Below are 27,905 nucleotides of genomic sequence, written 5' to 3' on the forward strand. Positions count from 1 at the left end.
CATTTTCTAATGTCTCTAAAGTCCCTGATTCTTTGCCCCCTGCTTCCAAGAAGCCTGATGAGTTTTACAGGTTGACTGAGGATTGTACCCTTTTGTACAAATGACCTGCTGCTGACCCTTCTGTGGTGTCTGTAGCTTCTAGCAATCCCTCTCAATTGCTCCCTTTGCCCAAGTTACTGTTTTCTGATCATGACAGTAGAACCATGGAATGGCTAATTAAGAAGGCCAATAGAACCCCTGGACTCGAGAACATATCATATGAAGTTGTTCAATCTCGCCATTTGTTCTTACACGTGGGTACGGAGCCGATCCATCGGCTCTGAGCCGGCCAGTTTCCAAGCTCAAGATCTCTGAGTTAGCTCGAGGCACAGTCCATATCCCATGATGCTCTCTGACTAACCTCAGATTTAGTTTGCCGCTGCAATGGATCGCAAGATCTTCAGAGAGCTCGGGCCAGTATAATTCTTTTTCTATCTTTTAACAAACAGTACTAATAGTTTTTCGTAGAGTTGATAGTCTTATTACAGTTAGTAATCGGTTCCTGTTATTTTTTTAGGGCTGTGTCCCTCTTGTTGTGTGGATTTTTAGCTGTGTTGTTGTTTTTGGAGAGGTTGCTCTTGGGCCTTGCCCTCTTTTTCATTTAGGCACTTCTGTGCTTCACTGCTATAGTTGAACAGGGTTCTGTCAACTTGATTTCTCTATCCCTTTATACTTAGTCATAAGATAGTGTACTTTGCTTTTTGCTATAAATATTTAGATAATTGTGTTTTGGTAGAAAGTTCAACAGTCTTGAACTCCTTATAGTACCGTTTTGTTTCTTATTATCAGGGATCTGATAATTGTGTGCTGTTTAATATTATGTCTGACCAAAAAGAGAAACAGAAGTCAGGTTTCAAGAGGTGCGACTATGGACAGAAAATGTCTATTACAGACAATCATGTGTCTTGTGTATATTGTCTAGGACCTGTGCATTTACAGGAGGATTGTTCTATCTGCCACTCTTTTAGTGGCAGAGTATTACTTGAAAGAAGAAGAAAGTTAATTGATAGAGGACTGTTGAAACCTGAATTTCAGGAAGCCTTGGATAAGGCTGACCAGACCTCCAAGTCTTCGAAAGGGTCGAAGTCTTCAAGGGTGTCCTCGGAACCCAGGCCCTCGGTTCCGAGCACCTCTGTTAAGGTGCGGTCACCGGTTCCTAAGTCATCGGAGCCGTGCACCGAACCGATGTTTCGGAGTCAATTCTCTGAGCTGGGGCCGGTGTCAGAGGTGTTGAAGTCTCCAGTACTTAGATCTGTGGCTTCTTCAGTCCGTTCGACCCGTTCTTCTTGGACCCTTTCAGACGTCTATGTGGACCGTGTGGTGCAGAGGCTCTTAGAGAATCCGGCATTGGCCAAATTACTTTCAGTTTCGTCCCAACTGGGTTCGATTCCTACTACTGTCCCTTTGCCTGTGACTACTCCTCCGAGCTTACCTAGGCCTTCGGAGCCGGAGGCGGAAGATCTGATGGTTGTGGAATCCACGGAGCAGAGTTCTGTCCCAGTGACTTCGGCTCCGTCGACCCTGATCTCTTCGGTGCCGTTCGAAGAGTCTTGGAGCTGACACTCTCTCGTCGGTTCCGGGGGGGGGGTCAAACCGACTCATCGGTTCCGACCTTTCCTCTCGGGGCCTTGGCGCAGATGAGCTCGGCTCTGTCCTCTGGTTCAGAGCCCTTGATCTCGGCACCGGGGAGGCCGCCTTCTTTCTCGGAACAGGTGGGTTCCTCTGTTCGAGACTTCGGTGCCTTCGATGCCATGAGGAGGGTAATGTCTGCCAAGACTCTTACTTCCTCAGGTCTCTACTCTTCCTCCCCTAAAATGACGTGTTCTGCCTCTACATCGCAGGTCCCTACTAAGCGTCGAGACTCAGAGCCTCAGGTAACCCCTTTGGGTGAACCCTGCTCTACTGAGACTTCACCAGATGCTCCCACTGATGAGGTCCCCAGAAAGAGAGTTTGCAAGAGGAGGCATTTGAATTCCCCTCAGGAATCCTTGACATCAGACACCGACGTAGAGGAATCAGAAGGGTCCCGACGGTCCCCCTCGGAGGATGTCTCCTTTGCAGACATCCTGGAAATACTGAAACAGAGGGGTGACTGGTAGTCTGTTACCCCTACTGAGGATGAGTCGATGCTCCTGAAGACCTTTGGGTCTCAATCTTCCACCTCCTGGGTCACTCCGCCCTTCGATGAACTGATGGATCTGGTTGCTCGAAGGGCTTGGGGAGTCCCCTGATTCTATGGAACCAGTCTCCCAGAGGCCCAATAAGTTCATCACTTCCCCTCAAGACAAATTATACCTCACTAAAGGAGTCCCTGTTGATGCCATGGTGGTAGCGGCGGCCACCAAGAAAGAGATGTCCGAGACCTCTTCTACTATTCATCCTCCTAATAGAGATTCTAGGACTATGGACAGATATGGGAAACGCATTTTTAGTTCTGCGATGTTTGCCATGTGATCGCTTAACTACTTAACCCATTTTACCCGTCTTCAACGAGGTCTCCTCCAGGAACGTGGAGATACTTTAAAGGGTAACACAGATGAAGCTATTTCTGAGAAGGTGACAGTTCAACTTTCTACCCTTAATTCCATTGTCAACTCGTCCATGTGGCTCATTTCCTATGCAGCCGATGGGTCGAGTCGAGCAGCAGGTTCAGCGATAGCTCTGCGGAGACAGTCCTGGATGTGCTTATGCTCCTTTGTGGAAGCCTTCAAGTCTTCCTTTGTCAACACCCCATTTGATGGCTCTACTTTGTTTGGGCCCCAAGTCAAGGAGACTCTCATTAAGTGTGAGCAGGAAGGAAAGACTCTATCTGCCGTAGGAGTCTGTTTTTCCACCCCTACTAGACCATACTCCAAAGGGCAGAAAAGTGGAGAAATGTGGTTCCGGAAGTCCCAAGGAGCTTTCCAGAACACACTTAGTGAACCCCCCTTCAGGGGCAGAGAAGGGGGCAATAACGGAAGATGCCACTTTGGTGGCAGAAGGGGTCCGCAAAACCAGGGCAACAGGGAGCAATTCTCTGGCAAGCCTTATCCGCGCTCATGAGAGGAGGCCCGACTGTCCTACTCTGGAGGCAGTCGGGGGTCACTTGGCTTTGTACCCAGAAGCCTGGCTAGGAATTACATCAGATTCTTGGGTACAAAGCATAGTTACCAGAGGTTACATCATCCCCTTTTCAGAGTCCCCGCCAGTCAGAGCAAGAATCCCAGATGTTCCATCCAGTCTGCGGGATCAAGCAGCTATAGAAATCCAAAAGCTGCTAGAGAAAAGAGTTATCCAGCCAGTCCCGGTGGACTAGATAGGATCCGGAACTTACTCCAGATTCTTTTTAGTTCCAAAGAAAACGGGGGACTGGAGGCCCATTTTAGACCTCAGCAAGCTCAACGCTTTTGTAAAGAAGGAAAAGTTCCGGATGGTCACGCTTCAGTCAATACTCCCGTTCCTGGGAACGGGCGATTGGATGCGCTCTTTAGATCTCAAGGATGCGTACTACCACATCAAAATGGCCAGACCATCCAGAGATCATTTGCGTTTCCGGATGGGGGCCAGTCACTACCAGTTTCGAGCACTGCCCTTTGGTTTCACCAGAGTGTTCACCAAATGCATGGCAGTGGTTACGGCTTACCTGAGGCATCTAGGATTCCGGGTGTTTCCGCATTTGGACGACTGGCTCCTATTCGCCACCACCAGGCATCAACTCATTCTTTTCAGGGATCATACAAGCAATCTCTGTTATCGGTTAGGAATAACCATAAATTTCGAAAAATCTGCCTTATTACCATCGCAGCATATCTCCTTTATCGGAGCAGAACTGGACACCACCACTGCCTTGGTCAGATTACCTCAAGAAAGATATCTCTCTACGAAATCAGGTGTCCCGCTTGTTAAAAGAAAAGAGTACCTGCCTTTCAGGTTTTTAAAACTATTAGGCACCATGGCAGCTAACCCTCATAGCGGTTCCTCTGGGATGGATGCACATGAGGATACTCCAAATGGTTGCTTTTAACCCGGTGGTCTTATCAACAACTCCCAATGTCTTTCAAGATCCTACTGACAAACGCTTGCAAGAAGGACCTTCTCTGGTGGTTGAACAGTCACCAGATGACGACAGGTCGACCATTTGTACTTCCCCCTCCCATAGCCATGGTGACCACGGACACTTCCCTGATAGGGTGGGGGTGGGTTTTTTCAGGGAAGAACTGCCCAAGGTATCTGGTCAGAGATGGAATCTCGTTTGCACATCAATGTCCTGGAGTTGAGAGTGGTGCTTTTAGCATGCAGCACTTCCACGGCTCTCTGCCTCGGGAGACAATTGTGATCCATATGGACAACATGTCAGTGTTCTGGTACATCAACAAACAGGGGGGAACCAAGTCTTACCCCTTATGGCCAAGAAGCCTTGAGAATTTGGCAGTGGGCTGTATTCACCAGGCGCTTTCTGATAGCAACGCACATACCTGGGAAATCCAACATGATAGCGGACAAACTGAGCAGAGCAGTTCTGTTGCCCCACAAGTGGTCCCTCAAAGAAGAAGTGGCGGAAATGATTTTCCGCAGATGGGGCCAGCCTTGCTGCAACCTTTTTGCATCCCTGCTGAATGCCAAATGCAGAAGCTATTTTGCCCTGAATCCTCCTCCGGGGTACAGCCCAAGGGATTCACTAGTACACGATTGGCCCTCGGGTCTCCTTTATGCCTTTCCTCCAACCCGCTGATTCCCAGATTTTTACAGAAAGTAAAAAGCTCAGGAAGGACTGTTATTCTGATAGCCCCTTTTTGGCCTCTGCAGATATGGTTCCCCTTCCTTCACCAATGTCAACTGGAAGAACCTTGGTTTCTGAACCCAGTGCCAGACCTTCTGACTCACTCGTCAGGAGTTCTTCACCCCTCTCTTCAGGCCCTCAAACTGACAGCTTGGCTGCTCCACTTCCCAACCTAGCCAGATCATATAATTTGTCTTCCGCGGTGCAACATATTTTAGTCCCCTTTCATAAAGTCTCTACCAGAAGACTGTACAACAGCAAATGGAACCGTTGTGTTTATTGGGCCTCTCAACATGATATTGATCCCTATGTCGCTCTTATTGATAGTGTTCTGGAGTTTCTGACTATGCCTTTTCACGAAGGTGCAGCAGCTGCCACTGTAAGAGTTCAGTTGGCTGCAATATCAAATTTTCCCCTGGGATTTGAGGGCTCTAATCTTATCACTCACAGATTATGTAAAGCCTTTCTGAAAGGGACTCATCATCTTAGGCCACCTGTCAGACAACCAGTTACCCCCTGGAATCTAAATTTAATACTATCTCAGCTTATGCTCCCCCCCCTTTGAACCTGCATCTTTCTTGTCCCTTGAAGTTCATTTCTTGGAAAACAATATTCTTGGTGGCTATTACCTCACCTCGTACAGTTTTGGAACTACAATCTCTTTCTGTCAGGCCTCCGTATCTGGTTTTTCATCTCAGGAAAAATCCCACCTTTCTTCCTAAGGTCTGCTCCGAGGTCAATTTGAACGAGTCTATTGAGCTGCCCACCTTTTTCAGACATCATTCGAATAAATTAGAATATATGTTACATAAACTTGATGTTCACAGACAATTGAGGTTTTATTTGGACAGAACAAAGGAGTTTAGGAAATCGGAACAACTCTTGGTTTCTCATGCAGACAGTAAAAAGGGGCTGCCTGTAGCTAAAGTTACATTGTCTAAGTGGTTATCTGATTGTATATATAAATATATATATATATATATATATATATATATATATATATATATATATATATATATATAATATATATATTCATCAACCGATCAACCTTTAGAACATAGTGTGAAAGCACATTCCACCAGGGCTGTGTCTACATCTCTGGCTCATGCAGCCCGTTTGCCTTTGGACACTATTTGTGCAGCTGCTACTTGGTCCAAACCTCATACGTTTATCACTCATTACAAAGTGGACAGGGCCTCCACGGACAGGGCTTCCTTTGGTTCCACTGTTCTTAGGAATGTACTCCCGTGAGCCACCCAGGATTATGGTGCTTGGGGCCTTCACGTAAGAACAAACGGCGAGATTGAACAACTTCACATAAAGAAGTTATGTTCTTAGCATAACGTTGTTCATCTCGCCTTTGTTCTTACACTCCCTCCCACCTTCCCCCTCCAGGTTCTTGAAGAGCGGGTATGACTGGTGGTCTAGTTGGTCTAACTAGATGTTCTTCGTGTTTCACTGTTGCAGTCATTACATTTGGGTAATCCTGCTGGCAGGTTGCCCTCAGCCAGCCTGAATTCCAAAGTCTTGGGTCCTGCCATCGGCTGCTGTCACCCCTTCCCTGACATCAGGTCGTCAGGGGTATAAAAGAAGCAGCCGACGCCATTTTCTTCAGTTTTTCTTGCCGCGCAGTGCCCGAAGCAGAAGCAGTTCGCAAGTGCAGGTCTTCCGACTCCTGAGATTTTCGTGTTTGAGTTTCATATCCGAAGTCTTCAATAAAGCGAAGTACCCCGTTGGGGAAACTTTTTTCTTGCTCCAGACCGATGTCAGAAAAAGTTAATAATTGTAGTTCTTGTGGAAAGCAAATACCTCATAAGGTTTTCATTCTTACTGTATTCCTTGCCTAGGCCCTGATCACAACGTTACTGGTTGTCGGTTTTGTGCTAGATTTAACCAACGCACTATTAAGTGTCGGTATGATTTTGCTTTAAACTTTTTTGGACGCCTGTTTAATTATCCTGAAATGTCGTCGGATAGCCATCCGACTACCGGAGTTTACAAAAAACGCAAAGAAAAGGATAGAGAAAAACAACAGAGGTCCAAAACCGATGACGAAGCTTCTCCTAAGCCAGTCGCCAGTTCGCCGGTTCTCAGTGAGGTGCTTTCACAGCCCCTGACACCCGCTACTTTAGAGTCGCAGGCCGCTACCGGCTCCCACGTGGAGTCAGCCATGCCGCTAGATACTCAAGGTATTGGAACCTCGGATGCTAATCCCTCAGATGGGTCCGGAGCCGCTGAACATGTACCGGCTTCTGAGGGTGTATTCAGACCTAAACATCTTTACATTAAAACGACTTCAGCTTCAAAGGCAAAGACTAAAGCACCTTCTAAAGCAAGGAAACAAACTCAAGAGCCACGTGGACAAGCCTCTATGCCCAAAAAACAGATGCTCAAAATGGCCGAAGACTTGATTACCTTGATCAGGGGTTCCCATCCCCCTCCTGATAAGAGGCCTAGGCAAGACACTGACTATGAATCTTCAGATCAGGTTTCTATTTCTTCTAATTCCTCTTCTGATCAGGAATATTCTCTTCACCCCCATGATGATTCTGATGCTGAAGAAATCTATACCTTCAGCATCTCCTCCTAAGGACTATTCCTTTGGGGAAACCTTGCATACCATGAGGGAGCATTTCCACTGGGAGAGCCAAGATTTTTCAGACTCTAAAAAGAGGCTCAGGGATTTTCTTTTACTACCTCAGCTCAGGCCTCTAGCCATTCCACCTGTGTTAGACATTGTAGATGATGTGTTTTCGGAGTCTAGTCTGACCCCTGACTCCTTACCCCCAGACAGATATTACAGGGTTCCTGACTCACACAAATTTCTTTTTAAAAACCCTGCTGCTGACCCAGAAACTATTTCACAGGGTCCAAAGGGAGTTGAGGCTTCCACTGCAAAAAAACCCAACCCCCTCTGACAGAGATTCAAGGGCACTGGATAGATGGGGAAAAAGGGTTTACACATCTGCAACTTTGGCTATAAGGGTCTTAAACTCTCAGTTTCATATGCTTAAGTATCAGCAACGTGTCATGGGATTGCTTAAACAGAAAATGTTGTTAAATTCTGAATGTGCAGCAAACAAGGAAATACAGGATTTATTGTATGCAGCAGAACAAGTTGGAAAACATACTTTGCAATGTGATTTTGATTCTTTGGAGGCCTCCTGCAGGGCCGCAGTTATGGATTCTGTAATTAATGCTTGGTTAAAGGAACAAAATCTGCCTGATCATGTTAAGGTTAAATTAGTAGATGCACCTTTACAGCATTATACTTTGTTTAGTGTTGAGGCAGAAGAGGTGTTAAAGAAAATGGAGGACAAAGCTAAATCTATGCAAACTGTCAAAGATTTTTTACAAGTACAGCCACCTAGGTTTAGTAGACACTGGCCTACAAAAAATTGGTCCTTTCCTATGACAGATAGACCTCAAAGGGGCAGATCCAGATGCCCTAGGGGCAGATCCCAGGCTCAAGGTTCTTATAGGCCCAAGCAATGGGATGCTTCTACCTCCAAAGCTGGAGAAGATAGATCACAAACATACAGAAACAGTCCCAATGACTTCCCCCTGCCTGCACCAAGCACTTATCTTCTGGCAGCACCCTTAGGGGGAAAAGTAGCACTTTTTGTTCAAAATTGGCACATCATAACCCAGGACAAGTGGGTTCTAAACATAGTGTCACAAGGCTACAAGTTCCATTTCCATACCCTGCCAAAGACAAACGGCTGGCCAGATCTGCCAAAAAATCAATGGGCAGAGGCACAAAAACAAGTCTCATCCCTCATGGACATGGGGGCCATTCAACAAGTACCAGAGCAAGAGCAGGGACAAGGATTTTACTCAAGACTGTTCTTGGTACCCAGAAAGGACAAGGCCTGGAGGCCGATACTGGACCTATCTATTCTGAACACTTTCCTGGATATTCCAAAATTCAAAATGTTGACTTTGCAGCAGCTTCTGCCCATGCTGGGCAAGAATGCTTGGCTTGTGACTTTAGACCTAAAAGAGGCATACCTGCATGTTCCAGTCAGACAATCATGGAGAAGATACCTAAGATTCAAGGCTGGTTCAATGCATTACCAATTCTCTGCACTGCCCTTTGGCTTATCTACTGCGCCCAGGGTCTTTACAAAGTGCCTGGCACCAGTAATTACATTCTGCAGACAAAGAGGAATACAAATATATCCTTACTTGCACGACTATCTCATTCAAGCAGAGAACAAGGATATTCTTCTTCAACATCTGGCGTTTGTGAAAAGACTTCTAACATGCGTAGGGTATACAGTCAACAAAAAGAAATCAAAACTAGTACCCTCACAAGAGATAACATTCCTGGGTGCAAGCTTGAATACAACTGCCCAGATGGCTTATCTCACGCCAGACAAACAAAGGCAACTGACTACCTATTTCAAAATGTTGACAACAAAGGCCCAGTTATCTGCAAGAAAAATTCTGCAGGCTTTGGGCTTCATGGCATCCTGCATCCTACTGATTCCATATGCAAGACTGCATATAAGGAAACTTCAATGGTAGCTAAAAAGTGTTTGGACTCAACATTGCCACAGCCTGGAAACAGTTATTACTCTCGTTCCCTGCCTGCAACAGGAGTTTCGATGGTGGGCAAAGGCTTGCTACCAGAACAAGGGACAGCCATTCCCATTACCTCCAGCCAGGCAGACACGAACAACGGATGCATCAGACTATGCCTGGGGAGCCCACATGGTAGGAAGATGCATTCAGGGCACATGGCCCTCAAACTAAATGCATCTACATATCAATTAAAAAGAGATGTTAGCTGTTCAAAATGCCCTGACAGCCTTCAAGGACCTACTTCATCCGGGACAACTACTGATAAAGACGGACAACACCACGGTCATGTGGTATATAAACAAGCAGGGGGGCACACATTCTTACCCCCTTTGCAGACTAGCCATGACCTTGAGGGGCACAGCTTTGACTTACCAAGTACTTCTGCAGGCACAATTCCTGCCAGGAAAGGAAAATACTCTGACAAACAAACTAAGCAGAAACCTCATGGATCCCCATGAGTGGAAGCTGGATCCACAAGTCTTCAGCATTTTAACAAGGAAATGGGGATGCCTGGACATAGATTTAGTTGCCTCCCCTCTCAGTTACCAACTAAAAAGATTCTGCACAAGGACTTATCACAGACAAGCATGGAAAGTGGATGCCCTATCTTTCAGCTGGAAAAAACTATCAGTATATGCCTTTCCTCCACTGCCTCTCCTCCCCAAGGTGCTCCTAAAGATCAGACAGAAGAAGCCAAAGATGATACTGATTGCCCCAGACTGGGCATGCCAGTACTGGTATCCAATACTAAGAAAGTTATCTCTATACCCAGCTTGGACCTTACCTCAAATACCTCGATTACTGTCCCAGCAAAACAATCAGATAATGCACAGCCATCTCAGGACATTAAACTTGGCAGCATGGCGGATAATGTAGTCATACAAAAAACACCTCTCAGTAAAGCTGTGATGGATGTCATTCTGGAAGAAAGAAGGCATAGTACTAGAAAGTCTTATGCTGGAAAATGGAAGAGATTCTGTGCCTGGAACCAGGCACAAGGAACTGATACAGCGTTACCAAATATTTCTCAGATTTTGCAATACTTAACTGAGATGCTGGACAAAGGTCTATCTTTTTCATCAATTAAAATTCATACCTCTGCCATTTCGGCTCATTACAATACAGAGCCACCACTTTTTTCGCACCCTTTATTAAGGCAGTACCTCAGAGGAGCCAAAAATTTAAGGCCCCCAAGGAGACTACCAATACCTGCATGGGACCTCAACTATGTCTTGGAAAAGCTCACCTTGCCTCCTTTTGAGCCAGCTGCTACTGCTGATATGAAGTTTTTATCTTGGAAAGCAGCTCTGCATTTAGCAATTACTTCTGCAAGACGAGTTTCAGAGCTACAGGCGCTCATGGCTGTGGAACCTTTCATCATTTTTCATCCAGACAGGGTCTCCCTGAGGACAAACCCAACATTTATGCCTAAGTAGTGTCCAGTGTGGCTCTTAACCAAGCCATCCGTCTGCCAACCTTTTACCCAAATCCACAGAACAAGGGGTAGAGAATTCTGCATTCTTTGGACATACACAGACAGCTTAGATTCTACTTGGACAGAACCAAAGCTTTCAGGAAGACAGAGCAATTACTAGTGGCATATGCTGCAGGATCACAAGGAAAGCCTATCTCAAAGCAGACTATTTCTAAGTGGTTAGGCCACTGCATTCGTTTCTGCTACTTGCACCATGGCAAGCCAGTGCCTAAGGGCATTAGGCCTCATTCCAGCAGAACTGCAGCCACCTCAGCAGCCTTTCTCAGGGGAGTACCAACCAGAGACATTTTAGAGGCGGCTACTTGGAGTTCAGTGCACACCTTTACAAAGCATTATCATCTGCCACTCTACTCTAAATCCAGGGCAGGCTTTGCCACTGCAGTTCTGCAGGGCCTCATAGTCGCTCCTACTGCTGTCTAGTTCCAGCCTCCCAACCATAGCTTTGGGACTCTACACAAATGTAATGACTGCAAGTGAGACATGAAAAACATAGTACAGTTGTGTACACTTACCATAAATGTAGATGTTCGAGTGTATTCACGGTTGCAGTCCAGGTTACCCACCCGCCTTCCCCCTTTTTTCTTTTGGATCTTATCTTTCCCTCTCTGATTTATACTACCTATGTGGTGTATTTGCTTATAGATGAAGGTAAAATTTATATTGGTGTATTTCTGAATATATATATATAAAGTTTGGCTACCCTTTTTGGGGACACCTGACATCTGGGGCAAGAAAAACTGAAGAAAATGGCATTGGCTGCTTCTTTTATACCCCTGACGACCTGACGTCAGGGAAGGGGTGACAGCAGCTGACGCAGGACCCAAGACTTTGGAATTCAGGCCAGCTGAGGGCAACCTGCCAGCAGGATTACCCAAAATGTAATGACTGCAACAGTGAATACACTCAAACATCTACATTTATGGTAAGTGTACACAGCTGTACTTTTCCTTTACTCCAGCCAGAGTATTTATTAGCAGATTCTAAAGATATGTATACATGTGTATATTTTTGGCATATTGGTATGTTTAGTGGTATTTGTTCTTGCTGGGTTCAGCAAACTAGATCCGAGGTCAGTCAGAGAGCATCATGGGATAGGGACTGTGTCTTAAGCTACTCAGAGATCTTGAGCTTGGAAAGCGGCCGGCTTGGAGCCGATGGATCAGCTCCGTACCCATGTGTAAGAACAAAGGTGAGATGAACAACTCACATGGAACGTTATGGTAAGAACATAACTTCTTTTTTTTTTTTTTATCAGTATTAAAGTTAAGGGCAGGGAGATTGTTGGCAAGGTATTTAAACCTGCGGGCAATGTTCCAAAATGTTTACAATACTGGTAGATATTTATTAAGATATACCCTAGCATATTAACACCATTTTGCAATATTTGGTTTTGATTAATTATGGATTTTATAGCGTTATTATTAATGTCAAGTTAATGTTTTAATAAATGTATTAGGACTATTTTAAATAGTATTTTTTTAGATGAGATGTGTTTGAATATGTTTTGTATTTAATGATACACACACTTATAAAGTTTCCATGTATATATGTTTCAAAAATGTACGTATTTTAGAGTGGTGTTATTAAAATGTACTTTGACCACATTATTTTATTAGTTATTATAAAATATGTTGGTTTGCATTTTTAAATTCTAGGGTGGTTTAATTGATTATAGTATTAATAGAGGGTTTGCATGGCTTTCTGGTGTCTTGTCTGAAAAAGTTTTTGATGAAAAGTATTTTGTGGATGGGGTTAATGCGGTAATAAAATTAGTTGTATTTATCCTTGGAAGTGGACATTTCTTTTGCTCACAGTCAACTTTTTACTCTTGGAGGGTGTTATTGCGTACCTTGGCTTTGGTGGTTTAATTGCTTTATTTACTAAGGTTTTCCTTGACTTTTTGTGTTTGGATAGGTAAGAAGGTTATACCTCAGCTACTCTGGCTTTTAGGGCTATTTTCTTGACATATGGGTCTGATAGTTATGTGTTGGCTCTCCTTTCTCAGGCTTGTCAGCTTATTTAGGATCTCCATGACTCTGAGGGTAAAACTTCTGTTGTTAGGGACTTCCTCTCAAATGGTTTATCTTTCCGTTAAGTGCAGTTATGATGCAGTAGATGCCTCTTCTAGGGCTGCTGCTTTTGGTTCAGTGATGAGAAGGTATTATTGGCTTAAGCTTCAGCCATTACCCGATGATATCAAGGGTAAAGTAATGGATGTTCCTCTTGATAATAAATATTTGTTTGGAGAAGCAGCTGCTGGTTTAAGTCCCTTTGGGATAAGGGGAAGGCCTTGCAGGAACTCCAATGTGTTTGTCTCTCCTCTGTCTAAATTTCAGAGAAACTATCCCAATAAGCCAGCCTTTGTTTGCAGGCAATCTCACCCTCCTACTAAGGGCAAAAAGAGTGGCAAGCTGGCTCCTTCTGCTAAGGTTACTCAGACTTCAGGGACTCAGAAGTCTTCCTTTCCTGATAAACCAGGTGCTGTATGACTATCTGTCTCTTCCCAGCCACATTCCTCTTTCTCTCTGCCTTTCTGTTTCTCTTCCTGCTTGGCTTCAGATTACTCCGGATTCTTGGATTCTGTCCATTATTCACCAGGAGTATTTCATGGTGTGGAAATCCTGTCCCCCTTTTATTGGGAATCCTCAGCCCCCTCAAGAACAACTTTGTTTTTCCCTGAGGTTCTTACTTAACGCCAGGTACTATTCAAGAGGTACCTGCATTCCAAAGGGCGAAGGGATTTTACTCAAGAACGTTTCTAGTACCTAAAAAAGAGGGTGCTTGGAGACCAATTGTAGACCTCTGTCATCTAAACACTTTTCTGAAGGTGCCTACCTTTTGAATGTTGTCCCTTCAGACTCTTTTGTTCCCTCGGGCTTATATTGTGTCTCTGGGTCTCAAAGATGGTTATCTTCATATTCCAATCCATCCACTTTTCAGGAAGTATTTGCATTTCTCTGTTGCTTCCTGGCATTGTCAGTTCTCTGTTTTGCCCTTTGGCCTTTCTACTGGCCCAAGGGTATTCAGCAAATACCTTGCTCCTGTGATTGCTTTTTGCAGGCTTCAGAAGATCCAAATTTTTCCTTCCTTGGACAACCTGCTGATTCAGGCTTCTTCTAGAGAGATCCTGTTGCAAAAGCTTCATTTTGCCAGTTCCCTTCTTCAGATCCTGGGGTTCACAATAAATTTTCCAAAGTTTTCTCTGACTCCTTCTCAGGATCATGTTTTTCTGGGTTGCAAGACTCAGACAATGTCTATGCTGGTATCCCTGTCTTCTTCAAAGGCCTTAACTCTCATTTCCTTATTTCAAACTTTTCTTCCTCTGGACTCCATTACAGCCAGGGAGATGTTCTTCATGTTTCACTGTTGCAGTCATTACATTTGAGGTAATCTGCTGGTAGGTTACCCTCAGTCGGCCTGAATTCCAAAGTCTTGAGTCCTGCGTCAGTTGCTGTCTTCTCTTCCATGACGTCAGGTCGTCAGGGGTATAAAACATGCAGCCAGCGCCATTTTTTTTTAGTCTTTCTTGCCGCGCGGTGCCTGAAGCAGAAGCATTTCGCAAGTGCCGGTCGGCCGACTACTGAAATATTCGAGTTTGAGTTTCAGATCCGAAGTCTTCACTAAAGCCAAGTACCCCGTTGGGGAAACTTTTTTCTAGCTTTTTACCGATGTCAGAAAAAGTTAATAATTGTATTACTTGTGGGAAGCAAATACCTCATAAGGATTTCCATTTATACTGTATTCCTTGCCTAGGCCCTGATCACAACGTGCCTGGCTGTCTGTTTTGTGCTAGATTTAACCAACGCACTTTTAAGCGTCGGTATATTTTTGCATCAAAGTATTTTGGAAACAGATTTAACTACCCAGAAATGTCGTCGGATAGCAATCTGACTGCCGGAGTACATAAAAAACGTAAAAGAAAAGGACAGAGAAAGGCAGTCGAGATCCAAAATTGACGATGAAGCTTCTCCTAAGCCAGTCGCCGGTTCGCCGGTACTCAGTGAGGCGCTTTCGCAGCCCCTGATACCCGCTACCTTCGATTCGCAGGCCTCTACCGACACCCATGTGGAGTCCGGCATGCCGCAAGATACTCAAGGTATTGGACCAACGGATGTATCTCCCGCGGATGGGTCCGGGGCCGCTGAGCAGGCGCCACCTTCTGAGGGTGTATTCAGACCTCAACATTAAGCCAGGGCATTTCTGAGAGCTCTGTGTTTCATGGCATCCACCATTCCTGTGCTTCCTGTGGCCAATCTCCACACAAGAAAGTTTCAGTGTTTTTAAATCAGTTTGGCTTCAACATGCACATCCTTTAGACTTTGTAGTTGTTGTTCTTCCTTGTCTCAAGAAAGGAACTTCACTGGTGGATACAGCAGTTGTCTGTAAATCCAGGGCTCCCTTTTTATCCCCCTATTCTCTCTCAGGGACTGTTCACAGATGCTTCCGATGTGGGATGCGGAACAACTTTTGGCTCCCTAAAGGTATAGGGAGTTTATCGCCTCTTCAGCAGAAGGAGTACATCAGTGTCAAATAGATGGGAGCTCTTATGCTGGCTCTTCGAGCTTTTTATCCTCTTTTTTTTTTTTTTTTTTTTTTCTCCAGGGCCTTTCAAGGTAGTCACAGACAATACCACAGTGATGTGGTATATAAACAAACAAAGTAACAAAATCTTACCTTCTTTGTCGGTTTGCAGTTATGGTATGGGATCTTGCTGTCCAGTATCAAGTGACTCTTCAGGCAGTTTTTACATCCCTTCAGTTCAAAACATTGTGGCAGATACTCTGAGCAGATCCTTAACTCAATCCCACAAGTGGATGCTTCACAGGGATGTGTTTCTGGACATTGTCCACCAATGGGGTACTCCTCAAGTAGATCTATTTGCCTCCCATCGGAACAGACAACTTCCTCTATTTTGTGCCAGAGTCCTAGATCCTCTGGTGTGGAAGGTGCCCTCTCTTTTTCTTGGATGGGGATGTTTCTTTATGCATTTCCTCCCCTTCCTCTCATTTCAGAAGTCCTGTTCAGAATTCAAGAGGACACCCCCAAAATCTTATTGGTGACTCCCTTTTGGCCAAGACACCATTGGTTCCCTCTTCTTTTGCATTTAGCCAAGGGCAATCCTCACAAGTTACCTCACAGGGTGGATCTACTCGCACAAGACAACTAATCTCTCATCCATCCCCACTTGTCCACTCTTCATCTCACACTGTGGATGATAGAATTTTGATTCCCCATAGACACCTTTTTTTCTGAGGACATGCTGAAGGTCCTGTTGGAGGACAGGAAACCTACCACTAGGAAATCCTACTTATCCAAATAGATGTTTTCCATTTGGTATCTTTCTTGTAACATGGTCCACTGACTGTAGATGGGCTCTCTCTTATTTGTGTGAGTTGCTCAGTTCTGGTCTGGCCTATTCCTCTATTAAGGCCCATTTTTCAGCTGTCTCTGCTTGTCTGCCTTTATCTCCTCCTTTAGCTTCTAGATTTGAGGCTAAACAACTCCTTAAAGGAGTCCTCCACATTAGACTTCCTAAGGAAGCCTTTTCCTCCTCCCTGGGGTCTTAACTTTGTTTTGGAGACGTTGACTCAAGCTCCCATTGAGCCTGCTGCTTCAACTTCCTTGCAACATTGTTCTTAGAAGACAGTTCTTTTGTTGGCTTTTACTTCTGCCAAATGGGTGTGTGAGCTTCAGGTCCTTATGGCTTGTTGTCCTTTTTTGATATTTCACAAGGCCAGTGTGTCCTTGCATACTAAACCTTCTTTTATGTCCAAGGTGGTTAATGATTTGTCACTTTATCAGTCTAAAACTCATCCCACTACTGCCACTCCCTCCTCACCCTCAACTGGCTTAAACTACCCAACTACCTCAGTTACCTACAACTCACCATTGCCCACAAGCTCATCTTTAAACCTGCCAACTGCCCAGCTCTCGCTACTTCCTTAAAACCTTACATTCCCAACCGCTAACTCAGATCCAAAAAACAAAATCTCCTTCAGGTCCACAAACCTGCATGAACTCCTGGCCATGTACTGCTGTCCCACTCCTTAGCTAAACAGAGGAACTCTCTGCCCACACACCTACGCAACCTAGCTAACCATACAAATTTCAAATCTCAGCTACTTTCTTATCTTTCTTCCAAATGGGAATGCCCTTGCCACACTGAAACTTAACCCCCTCCCCCATTCCACCTTGCACTGACTCATCCAACTACCTCTACTATTACTTCATCCCACCCAAAACAACCCCTCCCCTACTAAAAACTAATTTTCTCTCTAATATCTATTGTACTATACTCTCCAATCTCAAATATACTATTACCCTCTCCATACATAATATTTTCCTAACCTACTAATGGCTAGTAGCTATATATTTTGAAATGTTAAACCTACAGTTGCGTTTATAACAGAAATATTCACTTTATGTAAATGTTGAAATTTCTGTATTGAATTATGTCTTTTCATTTTTGTAACATTGTGACAAGCCAATTGCAAATATCATGGAGCTTATCTGTAAATGTTTAATTAGCTGTATGAACTATGTCCTTTTGTAACATGTGAAATGTAACATGCAATTATTATGGAGCTTTTCTCCCCAGACCTCCACTGAAAACAAGCTCTTCTTGGCCCAGTGGACTTCCCCGATCATCAAACTTAAATAAGTAAATAAAATATTAATTTGCCTGCTTTCTTCCCGTCTCCACAATCTGCCAGTGAGAGGGTGCTACTTTTTATGTGCATAGTCAGCTCAGATTTTATTTGGAAAATCTGATCAGCTGTTTGTTTCTTTTCATCTTAAGTCCTTAGGATTAACTGTATCCAAGCAAACTATTTATTCTTGGATTTCAAAGGCTATTTCCTTTTGGTACACTTTTCATGGCAAGAGCCTTCCTTCTTCTGTAAAGGCTCATTCTATTAGAGCGGTGGCTTCTTCTAGTGCTTCTTTCAAGAACTTGGTTACTAATTCTGTTCTTGAAGCAGCTGCCTGGAATTTTGTGCATACTTTTACCAAACACTACAAGTTAGATGGTATCTCCAGAGCTAGGTTACCTCCTGGGTTTTCTGGGACTAGTGTTCCTACTGGGGCAATCAGTTCTGAGGATGGTACGTCCAGACATCACCTTGTCCTAGACTATGCGAGGATTATATGTGTGACGTTCAGCATACCTTAAAGCACCAGTAGGCTTTGGTGTACTGGCCAACATTGGGCTTCCATGGCAAGGAATCCCATATGTTAGGAATACTACAACAGTGAAGGAAAGGACATCTACTGTTATGGTAAGATTTTACACAACTGTACTTTTTGCAAATGTAGGTCTGTGTGCAAGTGGTTACTGGTGCAGTGTTTGAGTGGATACTGTGATTGAATATGCATTACAGCTTACTGTGAGTGCTTGTCTTTGTTTGTTGAATGACCACTGCCTGATGCTGGCATACATGAGAAGATCAGAAGGTGCAGGGTGGGCTGGCATTGAAATATGTGAATACATCTACTCTAGTTTTCATTTAAACCTGCACAAAAAGTGCACCTGTAGTGATCATCCAAAACCAAAAGATATTACACAGGTTGATAGGCTCTTCACCGTATATGGCAGTAATACACATCATATGCAGTTTGTATTTCAGAAAAGTTGGTCAGTTTTAAAAAGTGATCCAGCAATAACCAGATTTACCTCCCCTTTCTATTCTTTTGTTTACAGACAATGCAAGAATTTGGGAGAAATACTAGGTAACAAGAATATGGCACTACTAAAGGAAAAGATGGATCTGTACATATAAAGTAACTTCACAGTTGTGGGAACTGTGTATGATGTGACTATGTAATGGTTGGAAGTTACTTTTCTACTCATGATACTAAGTGCTGTTTTGGTATTATTTCATGCACAGCAAGGGAAATAATTTATTATTATTTTTTTTTATAAATGTAATGCATTTTATGTGGGGCAGACTAGTAAGATGTTTAAAGCTCAGGTTAGTGATATTAGATGTGAAAAAATAGAGAAGTGCAATTTTAAACATTCTTTAAAACATCAATAGACACATTTTGTATTTATTTATTTATTAGTACTGGTGATTACAGTAACCATTCTTTTTATTTTCCAGCATCAAAAATGTCACTTATACCTTATAGGGTATTTCAGAAAGACACTTTTTGTGCTATTAAATAGTACAAGAGTATCATATTCTTGTCACATACCAATTTGAGTCCTTTTTTCTATTTTAGCCCTAGTTCTTTTATTTCCATCTTGTAGCTTTTTTCTTGTTTGCATACTAATTGCCACTTATTTAAGAGATTGCTATTTTTCTATTCTCCCAGAGTTCTTAGTTCCAGGGTCTTGATCTTTTCAATTTTTTCTAATACCCTTGTGATCTTGAAGAGTTTCTTAGATTTACACTTCCTTGTGGCTGTTTACTGTTATCATGATCAGCCCTAACAAAGGTTTTAATCTAGAGACAGTCTCTTTCAAGCTCCAACTAAGTTGAAGCATTGCTTTATCTACCACCAACAGATCCCGAACTACCTCAGCTGCTAGAATCTGCACTGATATTTTAAATTCAATTAAGTTTGGACGTTCCTCAAAAGTATTATTCCAGTTGACTGTCTCTTCACTGTGACATCTCCAGCAGCTTCTACTCATATTGGGAAACATGTTATTTAACTCACTGGATGTATACAAATACTCACACACACATTCTGAAGTGTCTAAATTTGATTAAGTATCCGCTGTATATATTTCTTCACACTGCTTCTTCATTATCTGCCTAGCAAGTTCGGCCTGTTGGTCCCTTCTCACTACATCTGCTTTCCCCTTATAATTGTGCTGCTTGCAATATTCCATGCTTATAGACTCTACCTGATGAGTTCTTGGTTCTATAACTTTAACTCCCATGATCTCCCCCCCTTTTTTAAATTATGCAGTGTACCTTATTTCCATACCTGGCTTGGCTGCATATCTGTGATACAGTCTTCATAGGCCTCTGTCAGGGAATTTCTTAGGATTCTGGGTTTCATGGCTTCTGTGATTCTCATGATTCCACTACCCAGTGGTGCACAATGCCCGGCCCAGGGACCAAATCCAGCCCTCCACGCAACGCCATCCGGCCCCAGAGAGTAACCAAAAAATTAAAAAAAAAAAGTGAAAAAATACTATGCCTTACTCCAGTCATTATAACTTTCCAGCACGTGCTTACTTAATTGACTGCAGTTGCGCACACCTTTAATTTTAGCCACGGAAGTAACTATTCTTTCTTGTTTATAACTTATAGACTTTAAACAGTAGTAACTTTCTGCAAGAGTTTGTAATAAGTCATGGCTGCAAGCCAGAATAAAGTTAAATGCAAAGTTGATGTAGAAAACAGACAATTACATGACTGCTGTCTTAAGTAGCCAGTCACCTGTAACTGGTTGTTAACTCGTAACGACTTACTGTGTTTTGAGGTGGCCTGCAGATGAATAAAGAATTTGTGTAGTGGCCCTCCCCACAAAAAGGTTGTGCACCACTGCCCTAGCCAGACACTTGAGAAGAATTCCGTGGTACCTCAGATCAGTCTGGACTCAGAATCAACACCCCTTTTCTTTTGATATTCTATTTATGGGGTTTGTCAAAAGGGAATTAATTTGGTGGGTGGTCCAGTTACCTTTCAGGCCAGGTCTCTAAGATGCTTCAGACTTTGCTTGGGGACCACTTTCAGAAGGGATGAAAGTGCTAAGTCTCTGTAATTCTTAATAAGGATGGATAAAATCACATAAATATCAGAGCTGTTGGCAGTAGTATGTGCTTTGAAAGCCTTATGTAATCTGGTCTCCAGGACCTCTGCAGGTTATCACAGACAGTACCACAGGGATATGGTACATCAGGAAACAAATGAGTACCAGATCTTACCCCCTTTGCAGACTTGGCATGATTACCTTGAAGGTAGTAATTCAGCTCAGCTTGACTCTTCAGGCTTCATACATTCTGTTAGAACATTGTTGCAGATAAGGACAGATCCTCATGAGTGGAAGCTTCACTTGGGGTCTTCAAGGGATTGATCCTACTATGAGGGAACACATGTCTCCTCTTAGAACAGTTAAAGAAGTTCTGTTCTATGGTTCTTTGCAAACAGACATAGAAAACAGATGCATTTTCATTCCCATGGACAAAAATGTTCATGTATGCTTTACCACTGATTCACAGAGTCATCCTAAACATTCTCGCATACTCTGCAAAGATTGTGTAGTGACATCCTTTTGGCCAAGGCAACAGTGGTTCTCTCTTCTGAAACTGGACAAGGGCAATTATCACATGCTTTCTTGCACACTGGTTTTACTCACACAAGACAGATGTTTGATACACCCCCACCTGTAAATACTTCAGGTGGTTGTCTGAATGATAGAGTTTTTATACTTTACTTTTTTCTGAGGATGTAGGGTAGGTACTAAAGGAGGCAAAAAAAAAAAACTACTTGAAAATCAAATATGTGTAAGTGGAAAAATGTTTTCTAGGTGCCATTCTAAGAATCAGGGCCTGATTACCTTTGTTTCTAAATTATTTGTGAGTTATTATCCTCTGTCCTTACTTCTCTGTCAAGGTTCACCTTTTGGCCTTTTTTTGCTTGTCTTCTTTTAGACACCCCCCTCCTTTCTATATGTCCTCAAGTCAATCCGTTTTTGAAAGAGGTTCTTCATATGGGTCTATGTAGAAAACAAGTGGCTCCTCCTTGAAGTCTTAAGTTTGTGCTTGAAAAATTGACAAGTGGCTCGTGCTTGAAAAATTGACACTTCAGCGTGATGTAACTTGAGGTTGTTAAGGAAAGGTGTACTACTGATTGCTGTGATATCTTCAAAAAGAGTATCTTGAGCTACAAGCTCTTACAGTGAGCCAACATCTTCCATAAGGGCAATGTTTCTTTGAGAACCAGTCCTTTTATCCCTAAAGTGGTTTCAGGCTGTTAAGCTCCTTGTATTCTTTCCAGAACATAAAAACAAGGAATAAAGAATACAGCATGTTATGGATATCCATGAATAGCTCAGGTACTACTTAGACACAGTTAAGTCCTTCAGGAAAGCTGATCATCTATTTGTCTCCTGTAAAGGTAAGAAAAAAGGGAAAACTAGTGTCAAAGCAGATAATTTCAGGTTAGTTTTCTTATGCTGTTTCTGCTATGCTGTCCATATCAAGCCACTTCCAGGCAGGGCTAGGGCCCATCCTACCAGGGATTTGGCTTTATCTGTGAATTTTTGGAAAGGAATGAATTCTAGGAGTATGCTAGGGTCAGCAACTTGGTCCTGTATGCATACTTTCACAAAGCGCTGCAAACTGGATTCATTTTCCAGGCCCAGAATAGGCTTTGATAGGTCCATTTTCCAGTGGTTCCTGGATGCTTGAATTCCGTCCTCCTCCCTGTATGTTTATGAAAATCTACCCATGTACCTTCAGCTACTGCAGCAGTAATCTCAATGCTGAACATAGTACAGCTGTGTAAATAAACCTAGCCTTTGCAGTACATGTTTTAATACATCACTGTTGCAGTAGCCATCCCCTCCCTCCAGCCCCCTCATTTGTTTTATATGAGTGTGTGTGTGTGCCTATATATATATATATATATATATATATATATATATATATATATATATATATATATGATAGCTATAGTTATATAATAACTATCATATGGCTGTATATAACTTTATATAGTTATATTGGATACGCTTTCCATGAAGTTGCTCCTTTCAAGGCTGTAGTCTCCCTTCTTGAAGCTAGAAAGCTCTGCAGATTCTGGCACACAAATTGTCTTTTACATGGATCTGCTCATGTCAGCATGTCAGTTAGGGTGAGTGGAAGGTACCTTAAAGCTTTGAGAACTAACCTGTGGCCTTATCCTCAGCAAAGCTGTAACCCATATAGCTTAGGCTACTGCAACAGTGATCTATTAAAGCATCTACGTTATAGTAAGTTCACTTACCTAACTGTAGTTTTCATAGTAATCTTACTCCATAAATTGGACTATCGGCCATTAAAATTTTTGACTTGTATGTATTACTAATGGCACTATAAACATTTTTAAAGGTTGAGACTTATTGTCCAGGATGATTCCAAGTAGCCTCCAGTATCTCATCTTTTTTACCATTTACTGCTCTGTTTCTTTCCACATAATTTTGTGTTGCCTGATCTATGTACACAACCAAGATATCTTATTTCTCATGCCTTGAGAGAAAATCCAAGATTATACAGTGATGGGTTGTTTTTATTCAAAAAATGAGCATGTTGATTGGACAGCTCACCCAGTGTGCCTATTGTAAATCAAGCATATACCAATAGAAAAAAGTCTGTCCTCTAAAGTACCATTGAGCAACCAAACTTTTTTCTGTTGATATATGCTACAGAGGCACACCTCTCAACTGTACAGATTTTAACAGAATGGCCACATTTTTTGCTTCAGTATTTTTTGGTCTGTTACTCATAAAATTTGTGGTTTTCTGCCAAATCACTGAGTGAAGTCACTAAATAATGACACACATTTTGAGTTTCAAAATTCATAGCCTTCAGAGAATGCACACTAACACAAATCTTGTTATTTTAGCAGCTTTCTAGGTTTATAACAGCAACATTTACAATCTATCCCTATTTTGGGGCCTTTGTCTCCCATTATTTAAGGGTTTGTCCACATTTCTTAAGCTTAGATGTTAAGAAGTATGTATAGAGAGCAGACCAAATACAGTAAAAATTAGGTATGTTATGTAAAACTAAAGAAATTTATCTGATTTTCCTTGCATTTCTGCACTGTCTCGGCAGACTATCATACCTCTGAACTTTCTGATTTTTATAGTTTAAGAAAAAAAAAACAGCGGAGATTCTCTTTTCTCCATTGCTTCTATTGAACAGTACTAATTTACTGTGCAAGCGTGGAAACGCAAGTGCCATATGCATTTGCAGTACATCAACAAAGGCGAAGGTACACTGTGGTGCAGTTATACAGACATTATTTAAGAAAGGTAAGCAATTGCTTTCATAGGTTCATAGGTTGGTACTAGGCTATCGGCCCTAGGGCCTATACAAGCCTAGCCATAACAATTCCTTGGATATTTCTTCCCACAATATTTACTTTCCTGGACCCCTGTCTAGCAGGGCGACTGATATGATCCCCAGGGTGACTTTCCTATCTCCCATCCAATCGTCAAAGTTATTTTTGAAGAGGGCCAAGGAGGCACTCTGCTTGACATGTATAGGCAGTCTATTCCAGAGTATGGGGAGTCTCTGGGTCAGGAACCTATCCCTCCAGCATGTTTTGTTCATTGCGATGACAAGATTTAGATCCCTGGAGCGTGTGGCTCTGAGGGATTGGGATTTGTTTAAGTGGAGCATATCCAACAGCTCAGGGTTCTTAAATAATGTCATTGTATAATCAGAATACCCAACTCGTGGGTGTAGATATGTGAGGATTTACCCACTGTTGGCTTCCTTTAATCACTCGTGATCAAACCATGTCAACCGGGGGTAAATTCTCATATACCTACACTCACTCATCTTTATTGCTTAAATATTCAACTTACGGCATTGAATCCATTTCTCTAGTTGAGGTCAGTGCAGCAGGATCCATTTCTCTAATTGAGGTCACTGCAGCAGTTAAACAGGTTGAAGGCCGCAAATTGCTGGAGTTGATAAGGTTTGACCAGAAATGTTGAACTTTCTGGATTTTTGGGGGGAAGTCCATGTGAGTTTATTTAATCTTTGCTAAGTATTACATGACAGGTTGCTGTGATTATAGTCCGGCTTTTTGTTTGATTAATTATTGCAGACATTTTGTAGTTATTGGATGCTCAGAGTATTTTGCTTTACTTTGTCCGCTTCACACTACTAAAAACTTTTCCATAGATTAAAATTTCTTAACCTTTTGTTTGTTGCATAAGCGCTTGTATTCACAGCTACACTTTGTGACAGATTGAGTATATGGGGCTGGGAAGTGGCACATTGAGAGTCTGAAATGCATTCATATTCTTCATTCTGAAGGTCTGTCTCTACTGCAGCTCAGGTAATCTGCACATCATAACAGTGGGGTTTTTTGAAGAAAAAGACTTGTTTTAGTGATTTTGTGTGTGTTTTTTTGTGACCAATCTTCAGATAAACAAACGGCTTATGAATAAGTAGATAGTAGCTTTAACATCAGCTTAATTAACATTAGCAAAATTACATTTTTTTTTTTATGTAGGTCTGTCCGCCTTGCAAAAAAGTGGTGTAGCAGAGCTGAGTGGGTTCGGCTAGAAACTTTGCCCTTCTCATCATTAACACGGGACACAGGAGCAGTCCTAGGCTTGGGACTGGCCCTTCACTGCTCACTCTACACACAGATCCAGCACTGGAAGCTAACCGTGAAACAGAAGGCAGCATGTGGAACTCTGTGTCTAGTGATTCTTCATATTGTGGAGTGCATTACGCTCCCCAAATTTTCTACCACCTTCTTCTACTTTCTCTTCTACCTGAAGTATACCTTCTTCCCTGTGGTGGTCATAGCAGTTGTTCCTTGGTTAATATATACAATGACAGAAATAAAGAAAAAACAGTAATCCCACCATATGAAGCAGTTGCAGTACAAATCAGATTTTAGTAATATGGTTAAAGAAAAGCGAAAGCTGCATTCAGCTGTGTCCCAAAGTGTTTTATTGTTAAGCAGACTGTACTTGACATCATGCACCTTTCTTTCTGTTATGTTTTAAAACAGGATTCCATTGGTATGCTGAAGTGCAACATTTGGTCTAGTTAATTTTACTGCCTTGGTGTTAGTAAACCTAAGATATACCACAAAGTAAAGAACAGATTTCGTGGAACCTCTAGGAGCGGCTATGTGCTTTTGCTAGGAGCTCTGCTTTCTTTTGTCTGTTTATTGTTCTAACCTTTGTAACCACTTCCAGTTTGTATCATTTGAAATGATGAAATATGTGCAGCCATGCATATAACAGTGCAGAAGTATGCCTGTTGACTCATGAAATTATCAGTAATTTCTCCGTGTATAGTCTGAATTTTTTGTGGCATCACTTGAAGTGAAAGGTTAGAATGCCCAAAGGTAAGTATAATTATTTTAATGAGCCACATTGCATGTTAACATTTATGTGATGCTTTTAGTTTACAGTATTTTAGTTTGTATATATTTTTATCTATTAATTTTGCTATTACAGCAATGTAACCAGCAGGATGCTGCTAAGCTTATTTTCTAATGCCCTGCTGTAAAGATAACTGCAGTTAGTAAGAGGTCGAGTGCTTTTCTAACTTTGTTAGTCGTTTTGCATTATCAGTAGTATTTGGTGCAAGCTGTTCTCATAAGCATTACCTATGCTTTGTTCATTTGTGTGGTGAGAGATGTATGTATGAATGTATACATATGTGTGTGTATGTATGTATGTATTTATTTCTGTGTGTGTGTAGCTATATATATACATAACAGGGGTATTGCCATTCCACGTGAGGGGTATATGGGCTTGCCCCTCATGTGTAAAAGCATGATTTTTGCCATTTTTGTATATGCTGAGAATTTCCCTTAGCACATGCATTTCGACAAGTCCATGTTTTGTTGTTTATATTGACTGATATTTGGGTCTGTCATCCTTACTTAGTAGGTGTATATGGGCATAGTGGCAATGATCATATCACTGAAACATCAACATTGCTAACATTGACCCTTTTTATTGTCAACAAAAAAATCAAGACTTTTTTTGCACATGCACCAAGGTTATTCTTTAGACCATGCAAACTTTATACCTGTGTTTTTGCAATGGGGCAAGTCCCCTTACACCCCTCCCACACCCCCTGATGACTATTTATTCCAGTTCATAGTTGGCATACTCCCCAGAGAAAGTGCATATTCCCCAAACCCAGGTATTTTGCAGCCTTGCACAACTGTCGACCATTTGTTTTGTCAACCAAAGTGGATCAACAAAATAAAGGTCACTTTAAACTTTAATTGACTAGCTACACATAACCTATATATTTTATAAAATATATATATGTGTGTGTTTTATTTACACTTTACCTAATGCGTTTACCATTCTTGAATGTTATAATCCACAATCCATGGGCAGTTAAATATGTAAATGGATGATGTATGCATATTATATGTGGGTGGGTGGGGGTGTATATGTGTGAAAATATATAATGCAAGGTTGTATATGAACATGATCTTTGTGAGAAAGGTGTGTTCTAAAATAATTTTTTGTGCACTGTACAGATGTAAAAAATATATATATTTTTTCAAACTGGACAACAATACTGCATTCAAATATATAGGTAGCTTAAACATAACAAAATAGCTTTGTACTGTTTCCATACAGATATTTAGTATAAATGTTCCTGCAAAATGAATGTTGCTTTCATTCTTGGTTGGCTTCATTTCTGTTTTTTTTTTTAGAAAAAACAGATTCTGTAAATGACAGCAGGGTACTATGTCACACTGTGTGAAAGTGACTGTTCTATTTACTTTTTAGTTGCTTTTTTAAAGGAACAAAAGCTGTGTTCTTTAATATTAACAAATAAATAGATGTGAATGAGTAGAAAAATTGTAGCCTAGTAGTTTGTGAATGTGCTACCACATTTCTACAGAATAGTTATCTGTTTATAAAAGTCTTTTAGCTTTTTTTTTTTGCTTTTGTAAATGAAAAAATTTGATAAAAAGGGTAGTAAAAGATGCAAACTTTTGGAACATAAATGTATCCAGAAGTTGGCCTTTCATTTAAGTACACCATGTTTTATTAGCATAATTTGCAAAAGAAAAAAAAAGAAAAAGAAAATCAACTTTGCATGCTTAATGCACTTTTTATGAGTAGTCAATTTTCTGTTGTGTAAGTATAATATTTGATGAGCTAATATAAAATAGTAATGAATATCTTGTGCAATTATTTGATGATTGCTTTCTTAGATGTCATCCTCATGTCCTGTGCTTCATATTTGAATGACTGGTACATAAAACATGGTTAATTGCCTAAATACCACCACTATGTACTATTTTCATAATTTGTGAATACCACCAGTGAAATTTAAGTTCCTGTTAAAACTAC

The 27,905-nt window shown here is 41.9% G+C and overlaps 1 protein-coding gene across 1 annotated transcript in view; it reads left to right on the plus strand.

Annotated features, from left to right (window-relative positions):
• Nucleotides 1–27,407, plus strand: part of G6PC3 (glucose-6-phosphatase catalytic subunit 3) — a 298,078-nt gene extending 270,671 nt beyond the window's left edge. The window contains exon 6 of the mRNA XM_044055160.1: nt 25,070–27,407. Within this exon, the coding sequence (XP_043911095.1) occupies nt 25,070–25,424 (355 nt within the window). The 3' untranslated portion in view covers nt 25,425–27,407. The remainder of the gene's footprint in view (nt 1–25,069) is intronic.
• The last annotated feature ends 498 nt before the right edge of the window (nt 27,408–27,905 follow it).

Source organism: Protopterus annectens, chromosome 13.part0 (assembly GCF_019279795.1).
Source record: "Protopterus annectens isolate FY-2018-M chromosome 13.part0, PAN1.0, whole genome shotgun sequence".
NCBI classification, from domain to species: domain Eukaryota; kingdom Metazoa; phylum Chordata; order Ceratodontiformes; family Protopteridae; genus Protopterus; species Protopterus annectens.